At 47.9% G+C, this 25,942-nt stretch overlaps 1 protein-coding gene across 2 annotated transcripts in view; it reads left to right on the plus strand.

Annotated features, from left to right (window-relative positions):
* The window catches only part of DCAF12 (DDB1 and CUL4 associated factor 12), a 269,091-nt gene that overhangs the window by 38,609 nt on the left and 204,540 nt on the right, over nucleotides 1-25,942 (plus strand). The window contains exon 3 of one of the 2 annotated variants that reach the window (XM_086960298.1): nucleotides 2,642-2,848. The exons of the other annotated variant lie outside the window; for it this stretch is intronic. Coding sequence (XP_086816424.1) covers nucleotides 2,642-2,848 — 207 coding nt within the window. The remainder of the gene's footprint in view (nucleotides 1-2,641; nucleotides 2,849-25,942) is intronic. 2 annotated transcript variants of the gene reach the window in all.

The following is a 25,942-nucleotide window of genomic DNA, read 5'->3' on the forward strand; positions in this document are numbered from 1 at the left end:
GGTGTCCCATGTATTCTCTCTTCAAAAAGGAATAAAGCAAGGAAGCTCATTGTCCCGACTCTTATTTGCCCTGGAGCTCTTGGCGGCATGGATACGTCAAGACGCCCTGATTTGGGGGATCCAGATTAGGGAGGAGTGGAACGAACATATCTCGTATGCGGATGTTATCATTCTGAATGTTAGGAGACCACTACAGTCAACAGACCTGATACTGCGATATTCCGCATCTATGTTAAACAGACTCATCGTAGATGCATAGCACTGGCAGACCCTGCCTCTCACCTTGATGGGGCAGGAGGCATTGTTTAAAATGATGGCCCTCCCCGACTGTTATATCCAATGAAGAACACGCCGTATGAAAGACCCCCCACCCACCCCCATTCTTTCAAAGAGTAGATGAGTAGTTGCAATCCTTAATGTGGGGCGAGGGCACACCACGGATAGCATTACGCAAACTGCAGAAAGGGGCCTATGATGGAGGATTAGCAGTACCTGATATCCGAAGTTACTACTGGGCGGCTCAATTGGTAACAGTAAGAGGGTGGATGTTCAGGGAGCGAATGGAACCAGCATACAGGGTTGACATACTAGCCATGTGCAAAGGGGGTCCCCGCTCCATATTGTACACCAAACAACTTGTGAGACATTTACCACAGCACACTTGGGCAGAGGTATTGGCATGGTATGCTGCAACAAAATACCTGGGTTGGGAAGGAAAGCTCACGGAGAGGACCCACTCAGGGGCAGCAATCTGCTGGAAAGGGTAAGCTAACTGCTGGTGTTTGCTAAATGGGAGCTCTTCGGGCCTTCAGATTTTGGTAGACATATGGAGAGGACAGGCGTACATCACGTTTACGACCCTGCAAACTGAATTTGAGATGAAGAAAAGCGAATGGTTGAGGTACCTGCAATTAGGACAAGCCATACGAAATTATATCAGTGAGTGGGAGACCTTGGAAGTGGCCTCACTGGGAGAGGACAAAGTGTTATTCGCTGATGCACTAATGTTTTGTTAAAGAATTTAATACACACTGGATATTAAGAGTCCCTTACAACAATGCTTTCAAAGAACTCTAGACAATACAGTATTTCCCCTGCCCTCCACTAAGATTCACAACAATGTTGTTCTTTATTCTACCTTCTGAAGGCCGGTTTTATCACCCCTAAGTAAAGTCCTCACCCCTCTCACTGACTTTTATTCCATCACCTCTTTATATTGGTTTTTATACTGCCAACTTAAGCCAAATCCCATAGGCTGTAAAAAAAAAAAGTCTCCCAACAAGATTACTACTTAAGTACATCTAGCTGACCTGCTATATTTACCCTAACCCCACCTCCCACCTACGAAATAGCAAATACACATCATAGTACAAGAGTTACATTCATCACAATATTGTCCTAAACAACTATAACTGAATTTGTGTCAACCACACCAAAATCATAACATTGCACAGCCATATCATATTCACAGCATCATTAACTCTTCCAGATAAAATCTCATGGCCCTCAGAATTTGAGAACATTGCGTCTCTAGTGATTGTCAACCAATAATTTGGGATTGCTATATTAGCTATAGTAACTGTTGGTAACATGCGAAAACAGAATCCTCCATCAGAACAGTTGGGCCCTTTGGATAGTCAATATCACTGCACCTTTTTAATATGCCTCAAGATCTAATTCCAGAAAAGTTGCAATTTCTTCTTACCCGCTTCTTAAGTTCACAGACCTTGATAAAGCCTTCTGCCTTTCCCTTAAAAGTACTGTCACTTCTTTCCTGTAGCTTGACAGTCAATGCAAAATCTATGCTGTCTTTGTCGGCTAACTTCAACTTATCCTTCCACCAAAGTAGATGGGGCAGTACACTCTATCTCGATTCTGCTTGCATCTTTTGCTTCGTCCTGGAGAGGACACCATTCAGTTACAGTAATCGGCCACCCTGATCCTAGAAAGAAATGATGAATCCTGCTTCTGGTCATATTTGCATCCTAGATAGGAGCCTTCTGCCAGGTGCCACTGTGCAATGAGATGGTTTAGGTCGCAAATTACTTACTACTGATATAAGACGCTGGACATTTCTGACGCAGAAAAGTAGTTTTCTCATTGACTATTTGCTCAAGCTCTGGTTTTGTTTGCTCTGAGGGAAAGTGGGTGTTAAAAGGCTGCAAATGAGCTTTGTGGTGTGTGTATATGTTATGAGGAAAGTATACTTTCTACCACAGTGACACAAGAAATTGATCTAAAGCATACCCTCTGTTGTAGAAAAAAAATGTATTGTTTTGCAAATGCTTGTTTTTTATTACAGGTGTAAACTGCCCTTGATTTCGAGAGAGATGCTTCTTTTTTTTATTTAACTACATTACATCAACCCTCTTGACGTAATGGGTATTACATTTGTATTCGTGAGGTTAGAATTGCCCACACCAAGTGCTGGGACAGCCCAATACTAGAGTGATTTGGTTTGTGGCACTGGTGAAATGTGAACCTCGTTATTGTCTGGCCTTCAACATATGCAAATGAATTGATTTAATTTAAAGCTTACTGTTGTCCATTAGTAGCATCATTCTTGAAATTTACTCAGACTTGTTGAGAACTCATACTGCACATTGACTATTTATTAACCACCTACAGTTTTCTGTTTCAGTTGTTTGTTGTAGATGTTCTGACCAGTCAAATAACGAGGATTCCAATTCTGAAAGATCGTCATCCTGCTATATTGAACCATCAGGGCTGCGGAATTCACGCCATTGAGTTAAATCCATCAAAGACTCTCTTAGCTACAGGTGGAGACAACCCCAACAGCCTTGCCATTTATCGACTACCAACTCTTGATCCCGTCTGTGTAGGCGATGTAAGTTAGGTTTCTAAAGTATAATTTTTTTAATTAATGGTAAATATGTGAAGTACTCCACTAGTTGGAATACTTGGGATCTAACAAAGTCTTTTTACATTTTATGTTTTAGAAGTGTGATTGTGCCAGTTTTGTAGTTTGTGGTGTTGCTTAGTGTTTTATTTTTGATACTCAATATATTTTGAGTGTAGTTTTAGTATAAAACAATTTGTAACAAAACCGTTTAAACTTCAACGGACTCAGAAGGCACCCAATTGACGTTCCTCATAAATGAACACCTTTTATCCACCTTCCTTGACGCAAAGTATTATAGCTTCTGCATTGTAGGATCTTCATTGAATTCCTAAATACTGAAACATTCTTTGATGCCTGGTGGACCCAAGAGCACTTTTTAATAAATGCAATCCATAATAAAATTCTATAGGTCGTTGATGTCCATCTGATTTGGTGATGATAAATCACCATGTGATAGCCTGTCGGAGGCTCAGTTCCTTTTTCTGAGAAAAAACGAATTACTCTGAATACAAGTTTAAAACCTGCATTGCAGCTTATTGTTCAAAAGGTCACATTGTATGAAGAAGGGCAAAATAAATACAGTCTGATAGGCCCATATTGTACAAAGATGAAAAAAGGTACTTCCTCCTGTAAGATTCCATGAGGCTGCTCTGACAAGAGTAAGCTCTACTGGTAATATGCCTCAGAGAGTTATTTTTTCCAGCTTGTGAGTAGGACCTTGAGAGCACACAGAGGTGATTTTAAGAACTTAATTCAACTTCTTTAGACTTTTCCACCTAGTGATATAAACATTACTACAGTCCTGAAAGGACTTTTCTTCAAAATGACCTCCCTTTTCCAAAAGTGGAAGAGCAGAAGCTGTGTTAGACCCACACAAAGTCTGTAGTATTCCTTCGTAAAAACAACATTGTGAAGGATTGTCACTTAAAATGTGAAATGCACGCTTAAAGACACAGAGGGTATCCAGTTGAGTGGCCTCAAGGAGGAGGGGGAGAATATTGGATAGATATTTTCAAACCCTTTCTAGAAAACAGCTCAAGCTAAGTTTCAGTTTTTGTCAATTAAAGTACAGCCAATACAGCATACACAGTCTCCAGCCGAGGTATCTTTTTTCAAGATACCAGCTGTTAAATACTTTTTCTTAGAGGAACTGAACTACATTTATTCTCCAGTTTGACAAGGGCAATTAAATACAGTACTCTCCAAATTAACACGTTCGCCTATTGAACCTATACATAAATAGTAATTGCAGCATTTATCTTGGAAAATAGCTTTTTTAATAGCTATTACTTCAGCTAAGACAGTAAGTGAATTACAAGCCATTTCGATACCATACACTATTTTCCACTCTGTAGTGATGAGAACTCATCCATCTTTTCACCCTAAAGTGGTTTCAGATTTTTATTTCAATTAAACCATTACTATTCCAATATTTTTCCCAATCCTTTAAAATATACAGAAAGGGCATTGCACTCTTTAGATGTTAAATGCTTTTAAGATTCTTCCTGGATAAAACAAAATATTTGAGAGAAACATCTCAACTTTTTATTAATAATGTTAGATTAAGACAAGGTATGGTCACTTCTAAATAATAAATAGATAGATGGATATTGTCTTTCATCATTACCAAGAAAACCTTGAACACACTCAACTAGAGGGAAAGCAGCTCCTGCAGAGTGACTCAGAAATGTACTTATAGGTGATATATGTAAAGCAGATACTTGGAGTCCCTTTCACATTCACTAAACATTGTCTAAATTCTGATATGTAGGCTGATGGTAAGATGGGCCAAGAAACTATCCTTAAATTTAAATAGACCTTTCCTTTCCTGCTGCCCTAAAGCCGTAGTTGAGGTTTGACCAGCTTGCAATTCTCTTCAGTGTTTTGTATCAATGAAGGTCCTGCGATGCAGAAGAAAAGGGTACTTCCCTGTAGGTCTGGTACTGCATCATAGGAATCTTAATTGAAGTTCTAAATAACCCGCCTGCCTCCCTGATTTTTATTGTTGGGTATTGGAAAGTGAATCTTTACATGTATACCATAAAACAAACTCGTTCTTTGAGTCAGACTGCCAGTAGAGTGCATTCTGGGTAAAGAAGTCTCGAAGATTCTTAAAGGGGCAGTTCCTATTTTCATCTTTTTACAGTATAGGCCAGTGGTTCCCAAACTTTTTTGAGCCGTGGCTCCCTTGACCTAATTGGCAGTTGGCCATGGCTCCCCACCATTTTTTTACCCACGCACTGTGGTGCCGCGGCGCACTCTTTGGGAACCACTGGTCTACATGAAGAATCAGGCCTAGACGTGATGAAGGATTCAGAGAGTAGCCATCACTATCATAACACGTTATTTGCAATCACAAAGATCTTATAAAGTACATCTCAATGCATACAACACCTTCATAGAGTAGTATAAAGCACTCCCACGAAAAGTAACCAGACTAGAGAAAAGCTCAAGGAGCTCTGTGACGTTACAAGACGTTTACGTGGGGTGGGCTCTGATCATGGGCGTCCGCAGAAATGTTTCCAGAGGGGGGGGGGGCACATATTTAACTTCATCACCATCCCCCTTGCACCCTTTTTCCCTCTGCCTTACACCCTTCTCACCCTCCCCTTGCACCCTTCTCCCCCTCCCCCTCCGCTTTGCACCCTTTTCTACCTTGCACTATTCTCCCCTCTGCCTTGCACCATTCTCCCCTCTGCTTTGCACCATTCTCCCCTCTGCTTTGCACCATTCTCCCCTCTGCTTTGCACCCTTCTCCCCTCTGCCTTGCACCCTTCTCCCCTCTGCCTTGCACCCTTCTCCCCTCTGCCTTGCACCCTTCTCCCCTCTGCCTTGCACCCTTCTCCCCTCTGCCTTGCACCCTTCTCCCCTCTGCCTTACACCCTTCTCACCCTCCCCTTGCACCCTTCGCCCCCTCCCCCTCCGCCTTGCACCCTTTTCTACCTTGCACCATTCTCCCCTCTGCCTTGCACCCTTCTCCCCTCTGCCTTGCACCCTTCTCCCCTCTGCCTTGCACCCTTCTCCTCTCTGCCTTGCACCCTTCTCCCCTCTGCCTTGCACCCTTCTCCCCTCTGCCTTGCACCCTTCTCCCCTCTGCCTTGCACCCTTCTCCCCTCTGCCTTGCACCCTTCTCCCCTCTGCCTTGCACCCTTCTCACCCTCCCCTTGCACCCTTCGCCCCCTCCCCCTCCGCCTTGCACCCTTTTCTACCTTGCACCATTCTCCCCTCTGCCTTGCACCATTCACCCCTCTGCCTTGCACCCTCCTCCCCTCTGCCTTGCACCCTTCTCCCCTCTGCCTTGCACCCTTCTCCCCTCTGCCTTGCACCCTTCTCCCCTCTGCCTTGCACCCTTCTCCCCTCTGCCTTGCACCCTTCTCCCCTCTGCCTTGCACCCTTCTCCCCTCTGCCTTGCACCCTTCTCCCCTCTGCCTTGCACCCTTCTCCCCTCCGCCTTGCACCCTTCTCCCCTCCGCCTTGCACCCTTCTCCCCTCCTCCTTGCACCCTCCTCCCCTCCGCCTTGCACAAGAGAGCACACACACATACACTACCATTCACATGGCGCGTGAATACATTTCGCCACTTTTTTAGAAACGTTTGATCCTTTGTGCTAGAAACAAATTTTTTCTGCTTAAATCTGCAGATTATGCAACAGTTAATGGGTTATGTGGCAGATCAATAATTGTGAGGAAAAAACTGCAGCCACATAAGTGCTCAATTCCTAATTATATGTTAAGAGCGTTTTAGCCTGGAGAAATACAAACTCAGGGTTCAAAACATAACATTGTGGTTGGGGGTTGTCCTTACTAATACTTTTTTATTATTTTCCAAAGCAACCCTGAACCATCTACATAAAAACAATTGTTTAAGCAACATGTTACACTCTGTGATTTGCAAGAGGCAAATGTCCATCTGCTCTATTTTATGATGAGTCAAAACTGGGATTAGTCAAAGTTTAGTTATCTCTCAAGGAGATACATTAATCGCCAGAGTTAAACTGACTTTTTGTATGATGGTCTTATAATTGCAGGCATGTAAATAACTCGGAAGTCGTTGCCATTAGCCGTGTATTTCAAAGTAAATTGCGCACCCTGAACCCCAAAGCATGGCTCCTGTTTCAGTGGCACATACGTTGAAATTACTTTATCAGAACACCGGACAGAATGTGGGATAGCAAGAACAGTTTTAATAAAGAAAAAACGAAATAACAAGTCTCCATGTCTCCCCAAATGCAATCCCATTGTCATTCTGTGTGAGAGAATCGCCACAGACAGAATGACAATGGGGCTAATTGACAGACTGCAGGTCTGGGAGGAGCTGTTGAAGCCTCTTCAGCACTTCAAAGAAATATGAGCTGGCCTCCAACAGCGAGTGCTACAATTTACACATCGTGCCGCGGCGCCCCTGGATCCTCATAACGGCGCACCGGGGCACCGGGGCGCCGCGGCGCACAGTTTGGGAATCACTGGTATAGGCATATCAAGCTGCATACTCTTCCCTTATTCAGGCGGTTCCACCTTTTTTGACAATGCTGCAATGCAGGTTTTAAATTTTGGTATTCAGAGTCATTCTATTTTTACCCAGAAAATGATATTGAGCTTCTGATAAAATCTATGGCAATAACGAGCCTGGTTATTGTATACGACCCATGCTCCATCATTTACGCCTAGGTCCTGGTGTACTGCGACTGTTGAGTATTATTGGCAGTTTATGCTTTTTGGAGCTATTACTACTTATAACTTTAATAATTCATACCTCCAGTTTTCCTTATTGGATTTTTGTTATTCTGGTATCTCATTTGTATTAAAGTTTACTCTATTTTTCTAATTCAATTTGAGGTTTTTATTGTTTTGCATTTGGCCTTTATTACTGTTTTGGTATTGAATGCATATTTTGAACATTGCTCTAAGTCAGGCCGGTTTGCTCTTTGACAAAGCTGTTACTCAAAAAGGGATGTCAGGGGGAGAAAGGCTATATAGGGCAGCCCCCTACTCAGCGCATATGAAACAAAAAGCCCTATTAAGCCTGCATGATATAATTCTCAAACTCTGTAACTAATGGGGCCACACGTCATATTGGCTCACCAAAGAAATTTTAATATATATTACTGTGTTACAGGTCCGGGCATGCCTTAAAATATATAAACATAAATTGGTCCAGTCGTAAAAACGTATGGTATCAGATGAACCATTTTTAAACGTGGAGTTTGGCAGCACCAGAATAAAAATCGACTCAGCCAGCCAAACTACACATTCTTAATTGATTTAATTTTTTTGTTTGTTGGGTGTGGGCACTTCTGTTTTCAATAACTTTGTCTGTCCCACTAGGAAGTGTAACTGTACACTCCTTGTCTGTCTCCTTCTCTATTCTTTCTGGTGCACATCTCTTTTGCACTTGTTTCATCCTCCTTGCCAGGAAAGTAGCCGATGATGAGAAGCGGGTATACCGGTGATTAACAAACCGGGAACCCCCTCGGGTGTTGCGTCCGTGAGGTACTTTCCTGGCGTTCTCACATTTTTTCTATGTGGGTGAGTCTGTACACATTCATGTTTATAAATTTTAAGGCATGTCCGGACCTGTAACACAGTAATATATTTTAAAATTTCTTTGGTGAGCCAATATGACGTGTGGCCCCATTAGTTACAGAGTTTGAGAATTATATCATGCAGGCTTAATAGGGCTTTTTGTTTCATCTGTGACAAAGCTACCAGGATTTGAGCTCATTTTAATTTATTGGCTTTGAGGATTCACACTGACGTTGGTTGTTAATAATCCTGCCAGCCAATAATCCAGTTTCTTACAGGTACCCAGGCACATAGGATTCAGACCCAGCTAATCTATTCAGAATTAGAATAGCCAAAATGTAAGATTTTTACAGAACATGTGTAGTGAGCTGGCTCTTCGTATAATATACCAAAATGAGGTAAAGTGTGCAAACCGTCCAGGTATTCCCTCATGGGTGGACAGGGGCTTGCTCTAGTAATCCCAAGGTGCTCTTTTAGGGGGTAGTTCAGTCGAGCAGCCTAAGGCGTATCATGGAGGAGTGTTCGACATCTGCAAAATACACTCCGAATCAATAAATGATGCACATGACTCAATAGGGGGATCCACACCAATTTATAAAAATAACACGTATCTTTATATATATTTAGGAACCAGAATCTGTACGATCATGTAAGTATGTTTCGAGATAGAAATACTCCATACATTTTAAAAAGTCAACTGTTGAATTCCAGAGGCTGTGATGTTATCCTGTGGGAGGAAAAACAAATCAGACCCTCCAGGATATCGCGATTTCGCGATTTGCCGCGAAATCGGCACTTTTTAAAAAATGCTGCGATTTTTACAAAAATGCCCGCGAAATCGGCATTTTTGTAGAAATCGCGGCATTTTTCGCTATATCCTGGGGGGTCTGCTTTATCCAAAGACATGCACCGGTTGCCCCACACCTGTAGATGATCTACAGACACTAGGGTCAGAGGGTTAAAGCAGCTCGGCTGCAGCTGGCAGTGTGAAGGTCTAGGCTCTTTGTCATTCAGAGCTGCCCGGGACTGCGCTCGTTCGCACCTCTTCCTGGCCCACAAGAATGACAATGGGAGCCCTCACCTTGCACATCAACAGGAGGGGAGGGGGGGATGGGTTGTTGTCACAGAGGATGGAGCAGGAATCGGACAGAGCAGTTCTCCTTCGAGTGTAATGTGAAAGGGTTTGCAGTGACAGGAATAGGAACTTCGAGTCTTAGGCCTGTGAGAAGGCTCATTTACTGACCTGGCAAATTTAAACACAGTCAGCAAGTCAATTTGGGAAAGAAACGGAGAACAATTTAAATTGAAAACAAAAGACACGCTACCTTAAATCTGTTAATATATTTTTTTTTTAACTCGAATCTTGCATTGCTGAGAGATTATCTGCAGCATGCACACCCGGAACTGTCTATGTGCTTGCACTTCTACTCTAATGTGAATTGTATTAGCAAAATGTCTGACCTTGCTTTAAAGATGTTGCACTAAGTGCTCCATCCATGTACGATTTTTAGCATTGGATCGTAGCAAGCTTCTCCTTAAAGCTGAAGTTTAGTGCAAAAACGCTGGGCTCTCTATGAGCATACTATGAAATCATGGTTTTATTCTATAGATTAAAGAATTAGCAGAGTATCAATTTTCCGATTTTAAAAAAAGGACTACAGGCCATAGAAGGCAAACAAGCAATGGCACCTTTCTGTACTACAGGATATGGGTTGAATGGATGAATGAAAGATTGAATAAATGGATAATGAGAGAGGATGGATGGATTGATGAGAGGGGAAGGATGGAGAGAAAATTTAAATAGCTGGATGTATGGGTGGAAGGGTAGCTGGATGATGGATGAGGGGAAGGATGGATGAAAGGAAGGATGGATGAGGGGAAGGATGGATGGGGGAAGGATGGATGGATGGATGGATGGATGAAGGGAAGGACGGATGAGAGGAAGGATGGATGGATGAGGGGATGGATAGAGGGGGAAGGATGGATGGATGGGTGGTTGAAAGGATGGATGGATGGATGGATGGAAGGATGGATGGATGATGAGGGGAAGGATGGATGATGAGGGGATGGATGGATGGATGGATGTTTGATGAGGGGGTGGGTGAAAGGATGGATGATGAGGGGAAGAATGGATGGATGATGAGGGGAAGGATGGATGGATGAAGAGTGGGTGGGTAGATGGATGGAACGGGCATCCGGTGGGATATCAGGTTGTGTTCAAAATACACTGTACTATTTAACGTGCTTACTAATAAAAGGGGCGATAGGTATAGCCATCATAAGTCAGCAGGTACAGTGGCACCAAGCGCAAAAAAGCAGCGCAAGGGGCTTGTAAATCTGCCCCAAAGTGTCTACATTGTAGAGAAACCAAATATACATAGCTTCACGTTGTTAAATAACTAAAAAAACTAAGATATCTGTGTTTGTTGTAGGAAAAATGGCCACATAAAATGCAGCAAAATTGCCGCTAAATTTCCATATTTGTGCCGCTAAATTTCCATTTTTGTGCCGCTAAATTTGCTATTCCATGCCGCTATATCCTGGGGGGTCTGACAAATACAGCATACAGGTAGAGTACAGCGACTTATGAGACCAATTTTCTGGACTTGAGGTAAATATGGGGCTGGGTGCAGTGGCGCAATACAGCATTAGGTGCCCAATGTTACTCTTTGGGGGATAGATGTTCGTGAAAAGAGGCTACAGGTTTGGGCTGGGAGGCCAGTCTGGCTGAACCAACAGGGGGGGAGGCTCAGGCCTCACAATGCTTGGGACGTGGGAGGACACCCTTGGTCCTCTTCTCCACAGACCAGGGGTGACTGGTGCAGAGGTGTCTTTAGGCGTAGGGTTTTTATCACTGGAAGCGGTCGCAGTAGAGGGGGTCTGCAGAGGCTGCATGCGGTGTCCACAGTGGAAAAGCCCAAGGTGGGCCTACAGTCTGAAGGGTCTGGGGACCACGTTGTCACTGATGGTCTTTTTTAGGTTTTGCCTGGCGAACAGCTGCACAAGCAGCGTTTCGCGCAGGCGAATACTTTTGTTTACCAGTATGGACAAAAGTCCCGCCTCTGTTCCATTGGCTAGCTCCATAAATGTAGGCTAGCCATTGGAAGCGAGAGGCGTCCGTCATTCTGCGAGGCGACTCGTGGGCGTTCCTGAGATTTTTTCTCACCCAGCCCCTTTTATCACGTCAGTGCGGCGGTGGGCGGGGTTTATTTTTTTGTTCGTCCAGGTTTCTTTTGGTCATTCTGCAGCCGACCGCCGCCGGAGGAAGTCCAGGTCCAGGTGAGTGCTGGCCGTTCCCGCTGTCCGTGCCTTTCCGGCCCCCCCTCCCGCTGTCCGTGCTTTCCCCCCCCCCCCCCCCCCCCTCCCGCTGTCCGTGCTTTTCCCGCCCCCCCTCCCGCTGTCCGTGCTTTCCCCCCCCCCCCTGCTATCCGTGCTTTTCCCGCCCCCCCCCCTGCTGTCCGTGCTTTTCCCGCCCCCCCTCCTGCTGTCCGTGCTTTCCCCCCCTCCCGCTGTCCATGCTTTTCCTGCCCCCCCTCCCGCTGTCCATGCCTTTCCTTGTTCTTATTAGATGCAATAAAACCAGCTTCTCCTCGGTAGAAAAGCCTGTCTCTCATCGGATACAGACGGTCCTCGAACGAATTTCACAAACTGGTTTTGGATATGGCCCTGTAATTCAATACATACCTTGAAACTTCAGTCCTCTTGTTCTCGTTTACACTATATTTTGAAATATCATATACGTTTTCACTGCTGTACAAACAAAGAATCTTTGTGACGGTAACTCATGTGTTTTAATGATGAGAATGTATGACAACCATTCATCTTAAATTGCTCTTCAGAATGTCCTGCTGTAATATTATCACAGGCCTAATCCACTAACACTTTCACTGCACGGTGACACAATTTAGGCCCTCATTACGAGTAATCACAACTGGCCTGTGTCCCACGCCACACCCGATCTTACCAGCTGGTAATTCTAGCTGAAAAAGTCGCATGAGGCTTCGACTGCCACGGTAGCTTGTGATTGCCCTTGCCAGAATGAATCTTCCCCTTCCCTCCTCTTCTCTACCGACCCTACTCTACCCCGCCCCCAGGCAGAAGCAGTCACACTTTATTTACCACCTGCTCAAGGCTGGTGGTAAAGGTGTTAGTTGAACCTTTCAGAAATGGTACACCTTACAGAATGCTGCACTGTAAATCCATGCCTGAATAGTTATTCCCCATTCCGAGGGGTTTAACTCGTAATAGAAGTAAATGTGTGGCGATCCCGGCCAGAAAATGTAATTTCAGGGACCCTGAAGCTCCACATATGCTTACTCGTATCTTTCAATGAGGGCTGTAGGGTGCTGTTTGGTGATCATTAAGTAGTAAACTGAGCACGTGCAGTGTGATAATGTCAGCGCAGAGCTGTGCCTGTCCCCAAGGCAATAATAGCTAGTATTTTGTGCGTCAGTTTTCCCTTCTTGATGGCTGTAATTAACAGCTGCTACAGTTACTCAATGTAATGGTCCTCCGTTCTCCTGTATCAGAGAGATTCGACCTTTAACTCTTGACTTGCAGATAACGTGGGCTCCGTTCATTCTACCATGAGGCTAGTTAAAATAAGCCCTATTTTGAGCCGGCTATTCTAAGGGTTCTCCTAGAATCATGTTGCATATATTCTCTTTTCTGTTACTCAGTCTATATAGGGGATCCAGTGATGTTATCAGAAGTGATTTTCAGTCTTATCTGGGCCTGAGAGTGCGGTTCATCACAGCCTTGTGCTGTAGTCACTCTTAGGCCTCAACATGCAGCAGGACTTTACAGTGTCTCTGCCTCTCTTATTGTGGCTGTCATCGCAGCACCTCTCCTCGCCTGCGCTCCACCGACCCAAACATTCAAGATTAGGCCATCATTTCTAGGGGTAATGCCACAACATCCAGTTAAAATACTGACCAGTGGATATACAATGCTCACTGCAGCAGCTCCCAAAATATTGTCAGACGGAAATGAACATCAACGAATCTTCGCCTACCTTGAGGATGGTTTGACAGTTGTTATTATAGTCACAGTATATGCGTAGGTCAATATTTCAACTGCCCTATTGTGATTGTTCTCCCTTTTGATAGAACCTGATGATCAGGAACAGTTTAAGTTTAATTAAACATGATATATAACCAATTTCTCCATTTCGTTACCATTTAAAACCCTTATTCTCAGAGATGAATTGGATATACTATCCGTTGTATATCCTTCACATTACTGATTCCTTCCTAAACTCTTGTTTTGGGTTCTCCGCAGTAGCACAGTAATCTACACATAGACCCTATTCATTGTCATCAGAAAACCCATCATTTAGTTTCTTCGTGTCGATTACCCAGATTACGTGACACTTTCTCCACACACCGCTACGGGAGCTCAGGTCTCCTTCAGCGCTTGGACGTACCCGTCCATTTTGCCTCCGTGTCTCCGTATCAGAGACACCAGGGATTCCTGATTCCGTTTCCCTACATAACCTTTAGAACACTCAACCAGACCGCGACCGGGTGGAATTAACACCGCTCCCCCTCCCGCTGTCCGTGTGCCCGTTCCTGCCCCCTCCCGCTGTTCGTGTGCCCGTTCCCGCCCCCCTCCCGCTGTCCGTTCCGCCCCCCCCCCACCCGCTGTCCGTGTGCTCTGCTCTCCTCCGTGGAAGATCCTTGTAAATGTAAATGTATAGGCATTTATATAGCGCACTACTTACCCGTAGGGTCCCAAGGCGCTTCGACCGCTGCGAAACCCTTCCTGGCTTCCCTGAGAGATGGTCCCTTAATGGGTATCTCCAGGGTGAGACCAGGCATCCCCGGCGGTCTGGTGGGGCCGTTAGTGAAGATGAGGCAAGCTAATGCCCAGAGTTGCCGAGTGTGATCGCTGATCAGAGTGGGCACCGAGGCGAGAGAATTATCGAGTCCGCTGACCCTGGTCCAGAAACCTGCCGCGCCGGGAATCGAACCCTGGTCCCGGGCCGTCCTCTGCTCTCGGGTCTGCCGCCTCTAACCAGTGAGCCACACTACTTCACCTAACCAGTGAGCCACACTACTTCACACTACTTCACCTAACCAGTGAGCCACACTACTACCTTGGCTGGCAGTCACGCCCGGGACTCAGACTGCTCACGGCTACTGTAGCACCAGCAACCCACGGGCTCTACATACTGCTCCAGCCATGCCTCTGGAGTTCCAGCTGTGCCAGGGCCGTGCCATCGGCTGCGACCACCCCTGCTTCATCATTACCGAAATTGGGCAGAACCACCAGGGGGACCTGTAGATTGCCAAGAACATGATTAAGATGGTGAAGGAGTGTGGAGCAGATTGCGCCAAATTTCAGAAGAGTGAACTCAAGCATAAATTTAACAAGAAGGCTTTGGAGAGACCTTACACCTCCAAGCACTTCTGGGGAAAGACATATGGAGACCACAAGCGCCACCTGGAGTTCAGCCACGATCAGTACAGGGAGCTGCAGAAGTACGCCAAGGCGATCGGCATTTTTTTCACATCTTCTGGCATGGATGAGATGGCAGTTGAATTCCTTCATGAATTGGACGTTCCTCTTTTTAAAGTAGGATCTGTGGACACCAACAGCTTGTCGTTAACCCGCCCCCCTCCCTCTGTCCGTGTGCCCGTTAACCCGCCCCCCTCCAGCTATCCGTGTTCCTCCCGCCCCCCTCCTGCTGTCCGTGTTTCTCCCGCCCCCCCTCCCGCTGTCCGTGTTTCTTGACCCCGCCTCGCGACGAAAGGGCTGGCGGCTTTAAGGTGCCAACCGCTGAGTGGGGGCAGAGCCGGCGGTGGTGCCCCCGAAGACGAGTCCGCAGGCAGTGGAGGTGAGCATGGGGGCAAGGCTGATAAGGCCTGGAGAAACTTGCTCGGGGGGGGGGGGGGAATCGATGGTTACCGGGGCTGTTGCTCAGTAGTAGAGCACAGGATGTGCAGTCGGAAGCCAGGTTCAAACTCCCCCCTGCGAGTTAGTCAAGCTACGCAAAAATGCTTTGTTTTTTAATGTTCTCACCATAGGGCGCTTGTCTCCTTGCCGGGTGGCCACAGGTTTCTAGAGCGGCATGCCGACTGCACACCCCTCCCTCAGCGGAACTATTTGGGGCATGCTCCGAGGGCAGTTTAGACTTAAAACAGAGGGGGCAGGCTCGAATGCGCAGCTTACACGACATAGCTTATTGCCAGGAGCACAGGGTAGTTTGACTTCTAGTAAAATACTTTTCCAGCTATCTTCAATGAGCTTTGATCTAGGCAGATGACTTGTAGTTTAAATTATCTCGGATGTCTACCATGTTTAGTAAAACCGTGGCTCTGTGTGTGTGGCTGGCTCTGTGTGTGTGTGTGTGTGGCTGGCTCTGTGTGTGTGTGTGTGGCTGGCTCTGTGTGTGTGTGTGTGGCTGGCTCTGTGTGTGTGTGGCTGGCTCTGTGTGTGTGTGGCTGGCTCTGTGTGTGTGTGGCTGGCTCTGTGTGTGTGTGGCTGGCTCTGTGTGTGTGGCTGGCTCTGTGTCTGTGTGTGGCTGGCTCTGTGTCTGTGTGTGGCTGGCTCTGTGTGTGTGTGTGGCTGGCTCTGTGTGTGTGTGTGGCTGGCTCTGTGTGTGTGTGTGGCTGGCTCTGTGTGTGTGTGCGGCTGGCTCTGTGTGTGTGTGTGTGCGGCTGGCTCTGTGTGTGTGTGCGGCTGGCTCTGTGTGTGTGTGTGCGGCTGGCTCTGTGTGTGTGTGCGGCTGGCTCTGTGTGTGTGTGCGGCTGGCTCTGTGTGTGTGTGCGGCTGGCTCTGTGTGTGTGCGGCTGGCTCTGTGTGTGTGCGGCTGGCTCTGTGTGTGTGTGTGTGTGTGTGTGGCTGGCTCTGTGTGTGTGTGCGGCTGGCTCTGTGTGTGTGTGCGGCTGGCTCTGTGTGTGTTTGTGTGTGCGGCAGGCTCTGTGTGTGTGCGGCTGGCTCTGTGTGTGTGTGTGTGTGTGTGTGTGTGACTGGCTCTGTGTGTGTGTGTGTGTGTGTGTGTGTGTGTGTGTGGCTGGCTCTCTGTGTGTGTGTGTGTGTGTGTGTGGCTGGCTCTCTGTGTGTGTGGCTGGCTCTCTGTGTGTGTGGCTGGCTCTCTGTGTGTGTGGCTGGCTCTCTGTGTGTGTGCGGCTGTGCGGCTGGCTCTGTCTGTGTGTGTGTGTGCGCGGCTGGCTCTCTGTGTGTGTGTGCGCGGCTGGCTCTGTCTGTGTGTGTGTGTGCGGCTGGCTCTGTGTGTGTGTGCGGCTGGCTCTGTGTGTGTGTGCGGCTGGCTCTGTGTGTGTGTGTGCGGCTGGCTCTGTGTGTGTGTGTGTGCGGCTGGCTCTGTGTGTGTGTGTGCGGCTGGCTCTGTGTGTGTGCGGCTGGCTCTGTGTGTGTGTGCGGCTGGCTCTGTGTGTGTGTGCGGCTGGCTCTGTGTGTGTGTGCGGCTGGCTCTGTGTGTGTGTGTGCGGCAGGCTCTGTGTGTGTGCGGCTGGCTCTGTGTGTGTGTGTGTGTGTGTGTGTGTGTGTGTGTGGCTGGCTCTCTGTGTGTGTGTGTGGCTGGCTGGCTCTCTGTGTGTGTGTGGCTGGCTCTCTGTGTGTGTGGCTGGCTCTGTGTGTGTGTGGCTGGCTCTGTGTGTGTGTGGCTGGCTCTGTGTGTGTGTGGCTGGCTCTGTGTGTGTGTGGCTGGCTCTGTGTGTGTGTGGCTGGCTCTGTCTGTGTGTGCGGCTGGCTCTGTGTGTGTGTGCGGCTGGCTCTGTGTGTGTGTGTGTGTGTGCGCGGCTGGCTCTGTGTGTGTGTGTGTGTGCGCGGCTGGCTCTGTGTGTGTGTGCGGCTGGCTCTGTGTGTGCGGCTGGCTCTGTGTGTGTGTGCGGCTGGCTCTGTGTGTGCGGCTGGCTCTGTGTGTGTGTGCGGCTGGCTCTGTGTGTGTGTGTGCGGCTGGCTCTGTGTGTGTGCGCGGCTGGCTCTGTGTGTGTGTGTGCGCGTTGCTGGTTCTGTGTGTGTGTGCGCGCGTGGCTGGCTCTGTGTGTGTGTGCGCGTGGCTGGCTCTGTGTGTGTGTGCGCGTGGCTGGCTGTGTGTGTGCGCGTGGCTGGCTGTGTGTGTGCGCGTGGCTGGCTCTGTGTGTGCGCGTGGCTGGCTCTGTGTGTGTGCGCGTGGCTGGCTCTGTGTGTGTGCGCGTGGCTGGCTCTGTGTGTGTGCGCGTGGCTGGCTCTTTGTGTGTGCGCGTGGCTGGCTCTGTGTGTGTGCGCGTGGCTGGCTCTGTGTGTGTGTGCGCGTGGCTGGCTCTGTGTGTGTGCGCGTGGCTGGCTCTGTGTGTGCGCGTGGCTGGCTCTGTGTGTGTGTGTGCGCGTGGCTGGCTCTGTGTGTGTGTGTGCGCGCGTGGCTGGCTCTGTGTGTGCGCGCGTGGCTGGCTCTGTGTGTGCGCGCGTGGCTGGCTCTGTGTGTGTGCGCGTGGCTGGCTCTGTGTGTTTGCGCGTGGCTGGCTCTGTGTGTTTGCGCGTGGCTGGCTCTGTGTGTTTGCGCGTGGCTGGCTCTGTGTGTGTGCGCGTGGCTGGCTCTGTGTATGTGCGCGTGGCTGGCTCTGTGTGTGCGCGCGCGGCTGGCTCTGTGTGTGTGCGCGCGGCTGGCTCTGTGTGTGTGCGCGCGGCTGGCTCTGTGTGTGTGCGCGGCTGGCTCTGTGTGTGTGTGCGCGGCTGCTCTGTGTGTGTGTGTGTGGGTGGCTGGCTCTGTGTGTGTGTGTGTGGGTGGCTGGCTCTGTGTGTGTGTGTGGGTGGCTGGCTGGCTCTCTGTGTGTGTGTGGCTGGCTCTGTGTGTGTGTGTGTGTGTGTGTGTGTGTGTGTGTGTGTGTGTGTGTGCGTGCGCGTGGCTGGCTCTGTGTGTGTGTGTGCGCGCGGCTGGCTCTGTGTGTGTGTGTGTGCGCGGCTGGCTCTGTGTGTGTGTGTGTGCGCGCGGCTGGCTCTGTGTGTGTGTGTGTGTGTGTGTGTGTGTGTGTGTGTGCACGCGGCTGGTTCTGTGTGTGTGTGTGTGCACGCGGCTGGTTCTGTGTGTGTGTGTGCGCGTTGCTGGTTCTGTGTGTGTGCGCGCGTGGCTGGTTCTGTGTGTGTGTGTGCGCGCGCGTGGCTGGTTCTGTGTGTGTGTGTGTGTGCGCGCGGCTGTGTGTGTGTGTGCGCGGCTGTGTGTGTGTGTGCGCGGCTGGCTGTGTGTGTGCGCGGCTGGCTGTGTGTGCGTGCGCGGCTGGCTTTGTGTGCGTGTGCAGCTGGCTCTGTGTGTGCGGCTGGCTCTGTGTGTGTGTGGGTGCAAATGCAATAGGTCTCACGTTTGCGAGAGATTAAGCTAATGGCAATGTAAATGACAATGCTATTTATTTATCATTTATTTATCTGTTTTGAAAACCAACAAATAAATACAAATTTTGTCATTTACAATGCCAATAGCTTTAACTTTTCCAAAGGCGAAACCATTGCATTGTAAATGCTTGTGTTATTAGGATTGGAAGCTGGGTGAAAGACTGGTTGTCATTAAAAGGGACCATGTTTTGTATGTAGTTGGCAGACAACCGTGCCAAAAAACCAAAGGACCAAATAAGTGCCAGCGAGGGGTAACGTAGATATAGGAAAGGGTGAATTCAAGGATGAGCATTGGAGATCCCTGCAAGTTACTGGAAAAACGTAATGGAGTAAAAGAGAAAGGTAACCACGCTCAACAGTCAGTATAAAAAGGCTGAAGCTAGCCATGCGCATCGCTAGGGATACCAAAAAAATCAAAACATGATACCAGGATTTCATGAAATGCTATTGAAGACCTTCCAGAGGTCTAAGAGGATTAAGCCGCTCTGGTGCCTTTATCTAATCAAAGCCTTGATATTTTCTAGTACAGCTAATAGGGTATCTACATTACTGTAAGAGGAGTGATGCCCGGATTGAGTTCCATCAAGGAGTTCGTAATCCTCAACAAATTAGGCTTATGGATATATCATTTATTTACTTTAGCAGGGAAATAAAGAGAGCTAATTTCTGAGAGTGGAAATATCTGTGGTGGTTTATTTCAAGAAAGGAATAACAAAGGCTTATTTGCAGTCTTATAAAATCTAGAGAGAGAAGTGCTGAGCAGATAATATTGGCTACTTTTGCAATGATGTGTGCAGGCCATTGATTTAAGAGAATCTCTGTTTGTTGGTCACGAAGTAAGAACAAGTAGCGTCCAACGAAAATAGGTTAAAGCAGTGATAAAAGGTAGAGTTGCAGAGGTGAAGAAGGTGAAACATTACAGAAGGAGAAATACATTTATGATATTTTGATGTGAAAGAATTCAGAATCAATCAATCAATCAAAGCATTTATATAGCGCACTACTCACCCAGAGGGTCTCAAGGCGCTGGGGGAGGGGGGTCCGCTACTGCTCGAACAGCCAGGTCTTGAGTTGCTTCCTGAAGGCGAGGTGGTCCTGGGTCAGGCGGAGGTGGGTCGGGAGGGAGTTCCATGTCTTGGCGGCGAGGTAGGAGAAGGACCGCCCCCCTGTGGTGGCTCTTCGGATGCGGGGGACGGCGGCGAGGGCGTGGCCGGTCGATCGAAGCTGGCGTTTGGGAGCGTAGAAGTTGAGGCAGCTGTTGAGGTATCCTGGGCCTTGGTTGTGTAGGGCTTTGTGTGCGTGGGTGAGGAGTCGGAAGGTGATTCTCTTGTTGACCGGGAGCCAGTGCAGGTCTCTTAGGTGTCCAGAGATGTGGCTGCGACGGGGGATGTCCAGGATGAGTCGTGCTGAGGCGTTCTGGATCCGCTGGAGTCTCTTCTGGAGTTTGGCGGTGGTTCCGGCGTAGAGGGAGTTGCCGTAGTCCAGACGGCTGGTGACGAGGGCCTGGGTGACCGTCTTCCTGGTCTCGGTGGGGATCCACCGGAAGATCTTACGTAGCATGCGCAGGATGTTGAAGCACGACGAGGAGACGGCGTTGACTTGTCTGGTCATGGAGAGGGAGGAGTCCAGGATGAAGCCCAGGTTGCGTGCGTGGTCTGTTGGTTTGGGTGCGCTGCCTAGGGCCGGGGGCAACCAGGAGTCGTCCCAGGCGGAGGGTGAGGATCCCAGGATGAGGACTTCCGTCTTGTCCGAGTTCAGTTTCAGGCGGCTGTTCTTCATCCATTCGGCTACCTCTTTCATCCCTTCGTGAAGGTTGGCTCTGGCGGTTGCGGGGTCGTTGGTGATGGCTTCTTTAGTAGAGCGCTGAGTTCGGCGTGCTTCCAGCTCTCCGGGAAGGTAGCGGTGTCGAAGGAGGTGTTGATGATGTCCCGCAGGTGGGGTGCGATGACCGCGTCGGCCTTGTTGAAGACGTGGTGAGGGCAGGGGTCGGTAGGAGATCCGGAGTGGATGGAAATGAAAGGGAGCAACAGACTTTGTGAATACAGAAGGTCCACACTGATTTTGCACTGTTAAGATTTTTTTTGGAAGGGTTGCTTGCTGTGTTCTTTCAGCTGGCAGACGTAGTGCCTAATTTATGTGGTAGAGAAGAGAGAACTCTGTCGCAACGATAAGGGAGTTTCCACCCCACTAACACAGTGGTTTACCTACCCAATTTTTATTTAGGTGGGCAATAGGCTTGGCTTGGTAGAGATTACTCAATCTCCGCCATAGCCAAACTTCTCCAACGGGCCGACAGAGTAAAGGCCATCCGCCCAATTATGATGGGCAGACATATAGTTTTTTTTTTTTACTGTCCGTCACCATCAGGCAAACTTTGGTGTTGAGAGAGCGAGTAAAAAGCGAAAAATGCCCTATTCTACATGGGAGATGACTCCCCTGGCAAGAGGGGCTTGTTTTAAAAAAAAAAAAATCATTTTCAGGATTTTCTTTTTGAAAGTAAAAAAGAAACTAGTTTGGTGCAAGGCTCCGCCGTGTTGATGGAGCACTGCACCAAACTGCGAAAAGCATTTGTGCCCACTTCTAAATTTGGCGCATGGTCTCTGCCAGGACGATGGAGTCATTTACTCCATTGCCCATGCGGCGAAACGGGCCACCCACCGACATATAAGTTGGGCCCTGAGTTAGGCGCTTGTATTGCTTAATGATTTGCACATAGACAGCTTTGGAGATGGGGGTATAGTCCTGTTGTGAAGTGTATTCCAAGGAATTATAATGGCATTTAGGTCCTTTGAACCCCATCACAATTACCAAGGGACTGAGGGTGATGGACATGAGAGTGGGGTAAAATGTATTATGAGAAGACTTAATCCAAGAGTGATAATCTTTAAGGCAGAGTTGAGATCTGAGTAATCGAATGACTTAATGGGAGGGGCGACGTTGAAGTCCTGGCAAAAGGTACTATGGTTTAAAAAGATCCACGATTCAGGTATGGAAGTAAAGGTGATAGGAAATCCTTTGTGGGTAGTAGAAAGTTTAAAAAAAATGTGAGTGATTGCAAAATGATCGGTCCAGGGAGGAGGAATAGGCATAGTTGCAAGTAGAGACACGCAGGAGGGGAAAAAAAACAGGTCAAATAGGTGCATCATAGAAACCCATGGAGCCTGAAACCAGGTGGGTTAAGCCCTAAAGTGGCAAGCAGTTCATTGTAAGTGACAGCATCAGGATGAAAAATATCATCAAGATGGATGTAGGGGTAAATGTGATAGTTGGCCACTTGCAGGGGATAAAGGACAACAAACTTTACCAGGGCATGGTCAAAAGCAGGACTAGAGCCCTAAAGTACCCTTATCACTGCTTTATCTTTCATTCTTAGAACCATTTGGGCCCTGTTTTATTTGTTGCACAATGAGTAACTCAGATTGGCTAAGATGTGATTAAAAATTTCACATCTCTAATTTTAGCACCTATATTTCTATATGAACCACCCTCTACCGCGTCTTTTCCAGTTTTTGGAACCGTGAGACTGAAGCCTCAGCCCTTAGGGTGTGAAAATATTTTTTACAGCCCTGATAATGCCCTCCAGCTAGATTGTTTTCTCTAGGAGTAAATTATGAATTCAGTATCGTGGTTTTGGCCCATGTCTGGAGTTTAAGCCTGCCAAGAACACTCAGGAACACATTCTTTACACATGGGTAAATAGTTATACAGTTAGCACCCACTCCATGGACTTGCCTACATTGAGCAGGCCCAAGATCTGTCTATCAAAAGACAGGATTACTTTGTTTGTGTTCCTCTATTTTTTAGAGGTGTGATGTTGGCACGTTTAAGTAATATTTTTTTTAAAGTTCTTTTTATTTAACTGTTGAACCATAGCACTTCGGTTACATCAAATCACATTGCCAGACATTGACCACTCACAGGTGATCATCTCTATTATCAGGTATTCAATATGCGTTATTGTTTACAGCATTGCCTGGATAGTCTAGGGTCGCACATTTCAGTTTTTAAGTAGTTATTCCTATGGGAAATAAGGGATTGTTGGTGGTGTTAATTTTGTATGTATTAAGGTATTTTTAAACCAAAAACCTAACCAAACGCAAAGGAGCGCTTTACATAGTCAACGGCAAGCTTAAATTCGGCCAGTAATATGAGATGAAGCTGAGTTGTGAGCAGGTAATTCATTGTGATGTAGTGCTCTTTTAAGAGGGGAGTCTTCAAGCTTTACTACATTGGAACAGAACCAAGAGAAAACAGGTCAGTCAAGCACTCTCTAAATTGTTTAGCATTTCAAAGGATTGTTATTATCATTCTCAAGTCCTACAGTCAATAAAGCAAATATTTCCATTGACAGTTATGCTTCACTTCAGTAAATGTAAAGTTCATTTGCAGATAGTAGATTTCAAAATACGGATCCAAACAAGATGTTGGGCTTCAAATTCTTTATTTCATACACATTAAAAGTTTTCCAGCTCACACCGCCGACACGTGTTTCGTCTCATAGACTTTTTCAAGGCAAAAGATATTATTATGGGATGTTCTATTAACACGAGTCTTGTCTCCCAGCAAAAGTGTAGGTGGAATCGAAGGTCACACAATTAATATGAATCCGAATAAAGTAATCCGGGAGGGACTTTTAGAGAAACACTACCACCAAATCCTTATATATAATACATTGGAACAGAGTTGGGAGCCGTCCTGATGTTTACAGGGATTTAGTTCCAGATCCTGGTAACTTTATAGAAAAGTCCTGTTGTATGTTTTTTTTTTTAAATTTTTTTTTTTTTTTACACATTTTAATCTGCAGTTTGATGCTGTCCTAGCTGTGGGTGTGCAAAGAATGCCAAAGATGGTGAGCTTGTCTGCAAGATAAGTGGGGTGATGGCTTTGTAAGGGCGGGTGGTGATGTTATCATATTTCTTCAGGCATTCGATTAGGTATACTGCAGAGAGTAGGATGCCCCTAAAGAGTGTTAGTGTGGAGTCTGAGAGGCCTTGGAGTATGGCTTTACCACCATCCAGATGAGAGTACAAGGGCTTGAACAGCAGTTCTGAAGTTACTTTCTGGAAGAAACTGTTTCTCTTTCTTTAGAAGAGCGGGTACCAGGCAGTTTTGGTTTGTGGCACTGTTGTTCATGCAGGAAGAGGTTGATATCGAGATGAGTCCAAGTGATTTGCTATTTGGTGAGAGTTCGAGTTTAACACCATCAAGATTCATGTCATTGAGCCAGGTTTGTACTATATCTTATTGTTTTTCTGGACAAATATTAGGTTGGGCAGTGTTTATTGGTGTTGGATGGCTGAAGCAGACCAGGCTTTCATGTAGAGTTGTGTTTGGAGGTAGACTTTGAATCTCTATCTAATGACTTAAGCACCAGACTTGAAGAAAAGTGAAGACTTTCAAAGCTTAATAATACACAGGGTGGTGGGGTGATTGTTGGGCAGGGAGTATAGCATAAGGCCTAGGATTAGCAGTTCTCTGACTAATAATTTCCAGTAGCTGGGGCGTTGCTTAGCCAGCTACAAAATGGTCGCACTCTGAGTGGGCTCTGCCAGCCAAGCTCACCATCCGTCAGCATCCTGCAGATAGTCTCCCCGAAATCGACTGGCTCCTGCACACTTGATTTTACCTTGTCCTGGGGCATCGCCAATCACCTTTTGCGGCCCTCCATGCTGCTCCTTGGCTGTGATTTGCTCCCGGGCCTGCTCCTCGAGGCTAGGTCTTCCTCCTGGTGCCGCTGCGCCTATCTGCCTCTCCATCGCTGGGACGTGACACGCCTGGAGCGCCATCGAGGTCCTTCTCCCTCTGCAGCTGGGTGCTGCCGGTGAGTACTGCAGTACTGGCGGCGCGCGTTCCGCACCGCCTGGCTCATTGCTGTTTTTCTGTGCTGGCGCTGCTTGCCTGGGTCCTGGCGGCCACCGAGACTGCATCCCTCCTGCTGGGCGACGTGGGCAGCGTGCCTCCCGCGACCCACCCCCACCCCCTACTGACGCTTAGTTCCTGGTTCCGAGGCGCTTGGCCTTAGGAACTCCCTCCTCTCCACATTGGACCTGGCCTCTCTGCGCCCCACTTCACTTACCTGATCGTCGGCTTGATCACCGAGGCTGTCCCTCCACATCGGGTGCTGGCTCACGCAGCGCTCATCTGATCTGCCTCCACACATCTGCTCCTGCTGGATCCATCGGCGGCTCGCCTTCTGCTCTCAGGGGTAAGTGCTCTTGCTGCGTGGGCCATCGCGGCTGGTACGTCATTCCTCTGGGCCCCACTTCTAACTACCAGTATATATACCGCTGGATTTCCCTCTGGCCCTGTGGTTTTTGGCCCTGTGCGTTAGGCCGCATGCCCTTCGCGCCTCCCCGCCTCCCCGCCACCCCGTCCCTGTGGTTGCACCCCCTTTGTGAGGTCCCCTTCCTAAATTAAAGCCACCGAGACCACCCCTCGCCGCTCTTCCTTCGGACCACTAGCCTAATCTGACCCAACAGTCCAAATCGGAGCCTCCTGCTGAGGGCGTTTGGCGGGTTCACCGCCCGGCTCCACTTAGAGCCCACCAACATCTCACTTGACACGGCCTTCCCGAGCTGCTTCTTCCCAACTTGGGGAGAAAATTACAAAAAACAATTTGATGGACAGAATGTAGATCAATGTCTTACATTCACCCCAGTACAAGGATCTGGGCCTAAATCCATCGTTTTTTGCACTCCACACCACCCTGGGTTAGATAATGGCTTTATGCAAATCAGCTCTGACCCTGTGCCCCATGGGAACAGTCCAGTCCGAACTACAACAGCCATATCTTTCCCAGACCGGAATCAAGCATCCGAGGACCGGACCGGTTTCGAGGTAACACCTCTCATCAGCCCGGCTAGCTTGACTCCAGTGGTGTGGAGGCTCTGGGACCCACGTCTGAGCTACCCCAGTACACTCAGGGAGAAAATTACAAAAAACAATTTGATGGACAGAATTTAGATCAATGTCTTACATTCACCCCAGTACAAGGATCTGGGCCTAAATCCATCGTTTTTTGCACTCCACACCACCCTGGGTTAGATAATGGCTTTATGCAAATCAGCTCTGACCCTGTGCCCCATGGGAACAGTCCAGTCCGAACTACAACAGCCATATCTTTCCCAGACCGGAATCAAGCATCCGAGGACCGGACCGGTTTCGAGGTAACACCTCATCAGCCCGGCTAGCTTGACTCCAGTGGTGTGGAGGCTCTGGGACCCACGT

This window comes from Lissotriton vulgaris, chromosome 3_1 (assembly GCF_964263255.1).
Source record: "Lissotriton vulgaris chromosome 3_1, aLisVul1.2, whole genome shotgun sequence".
Lineage (NCBI taxonomy): Eukaryota > Metazoa > Chordata > Amphibia > Caudata > Salamandridae > Lissotriton > Lissotriton vulgaris.